The sequence below is a fragment of the Electrophorus electricus genome, chromosome 1, assembly GCF_013358815.1.
Source record: "Electrophorus electricus isolate fEleEle1 chromosome 1, fEleEle1.pri, whole genome shotgun sequence".
NCBI lineage: Eukaryota > Metazoa > Chordata > Actinopteri > Gymnotiformes > Gymnotidae > Electrophorus > Electrophorus electricus.
This window is the reverse complement of record NC_049535.1, coordinates 5794455-5799705: the sequence shown is the minus strand read 5'-3', so window position 1 is coordinate 5799705 and position 5251 is coordinate 5794455. Positions and strand designations below refer to the sequence as shown.

General features: G+C 40.4%; 1 protein-coding gene across 2 annotated transcripts; it reads right to left on the bottom strand.

The window, feature by feature from the left end:
• Window positions 1-1447: 1447 nt before the first annotated feature.
• Window positions 1448-4313, bottom strand: selenos (selenoprotein S). 2 transcript variants are annotated; one of them, XM_027004486.2, is made up of 6 exons: window positions 4070-4313; window positions 3407-3535; window positions 3208-3329; window positions 2925-3014; window positions 2748-2820; window positions 1448-2415 (listed from the first exon to the last, which is right to left on the bottom strand). In XM_027004486.2, the coding sequence occupies exons 1-6, from the start codon at window positions 4152-4154 to the stop codon at window positions 2330-2332; spliced, it is 585 nt and encodes a 194-aa protein (XP_026860287.2). In that variant the 5' UTR covers window positions 4155-4313; the 3' UTR covers window positions 1448-2329. The 2 variants fall into 2 exon arrangements, with proteins under 2 accessions (XP_026860287.2, XP_026860288.2); XM_027004487.2 differs by having other exon boundaries at window positions 3208-3314; window positions 4070-4312.
• Window positions 4314-5251: the final 938 nt, after the last annotated feature.

The window sequence follows — 5251 nt, the reverse complement described above, 5'->3', positions numbered from 1 at the left end:
GATTCATTACCTGGATGAAGCACACCTTATTCGGCGACATACGACTGGCACTGCTGCTCCTAGATTGTGGATTGCTATTACTCAAAATATTAGCTAGTGATTCTGCTAGTGTTAGTACCTTGTATTGTCAAAAAAAAAAAAGTTTTAGACAAAACTTAACTTTTAGCCCAGACATATGGGTAACGAAAAATTAAACGTGTGTGAATGTGATTCTCTCTCTCTCTCTCTCTCTCTCTCTCTCTATATATATATATATATATATATATACACACACACACACACACACACACACACACACACACACACAAACACACACACACTCTAATATTTCGTTGGACAGCCTTGAGCTTTGATTACGGCATGCATTCACTGTGGCATCGTTTCCACAAGCTTCTACAATGTCACAACATTTATTTCTGTCCAGAGTTGCATTAATTTTTCCCCAAGATATTGTATTGATAATGGGAGATTTGGACCACTGCACAAAGTCTTCTTCAGCACATCCCAAAGATTCTCAATGGGGTTCGTGTCTGGACTCTGTGGTGGCCAATCCATGTGTGAAAATTATGTCTCATGCGCCCTGAACCACTCTTACACAATCTGAGCCCGATGAATCCCAGCATTGCCATTTTGTAATATGCCCATACCATCAGGAAAGAAAAAATCCATTGATGTAATAACTTGGTCGTTCAGTATATTCAGGTAGTCAGCTCACCTCATTCTTTGGGCACGTAACGTTGCTGAACCTAGACCTGACCAACTGCAGCAACCCCAGATCATAGCACTGCCCCCACAGGCTTGTACAGTAGGCACTAGGCATGATGGGTGCATCACTTCAGCTGCCTCTCTTTTTGCCCTGATGCACCCATCACTCTGGAACAGGGTAAATCTGGACTCATCGGACCTTCTTCCATTGCTTCAGGGTCCAATCTTTATGCCAGTTAGCCTCACTGACAAGTGGTTTTCTCAAAGCTACACAGCTGTTTAGTCCCAATCCCTTGAGTTCCCTTCGCATTGCGCGTGTGGAAATGCTTACTTTCACTATTAAACATATCCCTGAGTTCTACTGTTCTCCCTAGATGTTTTCTCTGCTTGATACATGCCAATAATTTGACCCTTCCAAACCATGTTAACATCTTTTCCACGACCACAGGATGTGTTGTTTAACAAATGAGAAGCTACTCACTGCATCAGTTAGGGTTAAATAACTTGTTGCCAGCTGAAGCATAATCACCCATGCAGTAATTATTCAATGGGAGGCTCTTACCTATTTGCTTAGTTACTTTTATTGTAAATATATTGCTAGTTGTTTTGTTTTGTACAGTGTGGTTGGAGAGGCACTTTTATTATAAATTTTATTATAAATATTGCTTAACAAACAAAAGCCTCTTTATACTTTATTTGCTTGGTCAAACTTTTAATAGTACACAACCATACCAGACATACGTGCTATGCAAAGAGTTTTAATATTGAAACACAAGGAAATACAAATATAGAATCAACTGAAAAAAGAAAGAGACCTTTCAAGCCAACCCACAGTTCTCATCACTACAAAGAATCCACGGTATAAGAGGCCACGATGTCTTACAAACAAGTGCTTTGTTTGGTAAATCATGAGACAGCTACTCCCAAGGTAAAGCAAGCACCTTAAATCCTACAGCACAGTAGCCACCTAAAATATCTACATACACTTAGGGTACATACAGCATGGCATTTTAATGTTTGATGTGTTAAAAATCAGGACCACATTTTCACAACTGAAATCATCAGCCAACCCCACTGGCCCAAGTCCTTTTGATAAGGTGGCATCATTAGAAGCTGTCAGTCTCACATGGATATTAGTTTCCTGATGCTATAGTGCACAGATCCTCACAAAGCAGGATTATCAGTTTCCAAGCATAATTAAAAACGCTGCAAAAAAAATGTTGCGTCAATATCTATGAAGCAAATGTGCAAATACATGTGCAAATATCTGGACTATAAACTCTCCGCAACGCACAATTATAGTCAGAATTTTTCAAATCCAGGTTATACTGCCCGATTACTTCCCAGATTGATGGAATCAGAAGGTCTGAAAACAGAGAATTCTAAAACGATGACAATCTCAAAATAATAACTTTCAGATTTCAGCCCATGAAAGGGAAGCAAAAAACATTTTGTGTATAATAATGCTAATTATTTTAAGGTAAAACAGAGCATTCTCATTAAATCACTGCTGCAGAACCATGATGAGAGGTGACAGCTTTGTTCAGTTGCTGTTTGTGTTCCTGTGCCTGAGGTCAAAAGGTCAGAGGCAACTAGGTCCCTGTCCCTCTGACCTCCTTTAACCTCATCCACCCGCTGAGGGTCCTCTTCTGCCAGGTCTCCATGAGCAGGTTCCTCCTCCTCCTCCTCCACCACTCAAGGGGTTATAACCTAACATGTGAATACACATGCGTGTGCGCGCACACACACACACACACACACACACACACACACACACACACACACACACACACACACACACACACACACAGAGAGACACAGTGTAGATTTTAAGATTGCTTTGCTTAAAATTGCTTTAATTGGTTAATAGAAACTTGGTTTACTTATCCCTCCAAGTAATATTTTTCCATCATAAATATCAAAATTGAACCAGTCATAATGGGCCTACAAGCTCGAATGTCTGGTTTTTGACAAAAAGGGGAATATCATTCATCAGTGAGGGTCTTCAACAATACACAAATAAAAGTATCAATGCTCTATACCACTGCTGCGAAGGGGCTTTTTATCAGTCTTTGGCTTCAGCACTGTGGAGGAACCGGCAGCCTCATCAGTGTTCTGCAACAAACCACAAAAAGAACAGACCACAAAATCAGGAGCCCATACTCAACGCCTCAGTTATATGCATTCACAGGAACAAGCAGTCAACATTGAAAACTTACTTGTGCAAGTTTCACATTCCCTTTGTAACTCTTCCCCTCCTGTATGCTCTCCCACATCTCAATTTTTTGTCGTCTTTTCTCCTCCTCCACCTACAAGTTGAAACGAAGAGAATTCTGACTATATGGCCACTGAATCCATGAGTTGGTTCAAATGTGCACTTCACAGTGTGCAGTGAATTCATTCATTTTTATTCTTTTGGGGCGATCCACCATTCAAGCAGTAAAAACGTTACTTTACTGTTTACTGTGCATTTGCTACATGGGGAGTTCAAATAATGCTCACTCTCTGTTGTTTCTCTTTGAACTCTGCAGCTTTGGCATCAAGCTCTGCTTGCATTTTTCGACGAGATGCTTCCAAAGCCTCCTGACGTCTTACCACGGACATTGCATCTGGAGATAAGACAACTAGGTTGCTGCTATACATAGACCTGTTCCAATCACAACATACTTCAAATATATGTTTTTAAATAATCAGTACTAACCTTGGCTGGCTGCTGAGGTCGAATTTTGATCCTGGTTGGGTCTCTTCTTACTGAGATGCTGAATAAGGAGATAAACTCCCACACCCAGGATCAGCAGGTACCATCCATTCTCCGAGAGAAATGCAGAAACTGTAGGCAAAGAAGGCGACCATATAAATGCACACAACACCTGAAGAATTTAGGTTCACCATGGGTTATTTCAGCACAGACTCTGCGGCAAAACATGTCTGGCATTAGTCGAAGTTTCAGAGCAGTTGGCTAGGTAGCTGTTTAGCTAGCTAAGAACAGCACGTCATCATCCAAGTCATTTTATGTTAAGTTCGCTAAAGGCATAGCCTGATAGCTAGCTTTGCTAGCTAGCTAACTAAGGAGTAAAATAATTACGCAAAAAGTTGATAAAAATCAAGCCATTTGCTCTTCCACATACAGCATGCTATTTAAAAAGCTAGGTTAGCTATCTAACAAAGTAGCTAGCTAGCTACCGATTTAGCATCCTCAAAACATTGGGTACAATTTAATGTTTTACTAACATTATAACATAATAAGCAAGCTAACAAGTGCCAACCAAACGGTGTTATTCACTCCTTGTTGTTTGCTAACTAGCTAATTAGTTAAGGGTTGCTTTCACTGAGGCAGTTTGCTAGCTAGGTAGTGTTTACCTACCAGTTGCTTGAAGAAAACTTAGATCCTGATTCTCCAAATTTGCCTCTTCTGACTTGATGTTGGCAGCATCGGACTCTGCCTCCATGTTCAGTAATAAACTGCGCGTTGCAAAAATTGCAAGCCAACCTTAATTCCTTTGAGTAACTATGTTATTATACACGCATTTCGCTCGGTCATTGAGCCTGTCTTAAAGCCTGTCTTAAGCTGGTGTAACAACTAGCCACCGTAACTAAGATAGAAGGGACTTCCGTAAATTGAAGGATGACGTGGTCTTTGGAGGAGAGACTAGAAAGGGTGGAGAGGCAGTTGTGAAGACACTCATAGGTTACTGGCCACACATCAAATCGAAGCAAGTTTTATGCATCCTAGCTAGTCAAGTCAAATGGATTTATATAGTTCTTTTTATAGCCTGCGTTGTCACAAAGCAGCTTTACAAGTGTTAAATATTCCTAATGAGCAAGCCAGTGGCAAGAGTGACAAAGAAAAACTCCCTGTACGGATTAAGAAAGAAACCTTGAACCAAGACTCCAGGGAAGGAAACCTCCTTGGGTGGCCCAGCTTGTTAACAGTTCATGCTATATTACGTTAATATTTGTACCCAGTTCAGTATAGGAGTCTCAGCTTCGCTCAAGGTGGGCGACCTGTTTCTACATCCATTGGAATACATGGAGTGGATGAATATGGCATCATCTCAGATTCTTAATCTTCAGTGAGCAGTTCTAAGCGTGTTGAAATAATTCAACACTGAATTACCTTACAACCTTACAACACTGACAAACTTTAAACTACAGCAGTTGCAATGTGCAAAGACTGCAATGACATGAGACCTGAATTCCCCATGTAGGCCATGTGAATTTTTGACTTGGGGCCCCAACAGACAGAACCAGCACTGTGTGCCAGTGATCAGCATACAGCTCCAGCAGAAGCCGCATTACTAAAATGGAGTGCCAGTACGTAATCAGTGCTAAGGACTCTCAGTCAGATTATTTTGAGTTTACAAAATAAGGTCAAATACTGTACTAGTAATAATTCATGGTTTGTCCTGTTTAAAAATAAACAGATCCCTACAGAATTCACTTTAAATTCAGATATAATTTCAGCTCCAGAATTTCTTACAAGGCCTTAAATATATTGTACAAATAAAATGTTCCAACTCATCATCTGACTTGTACTTACACCCAA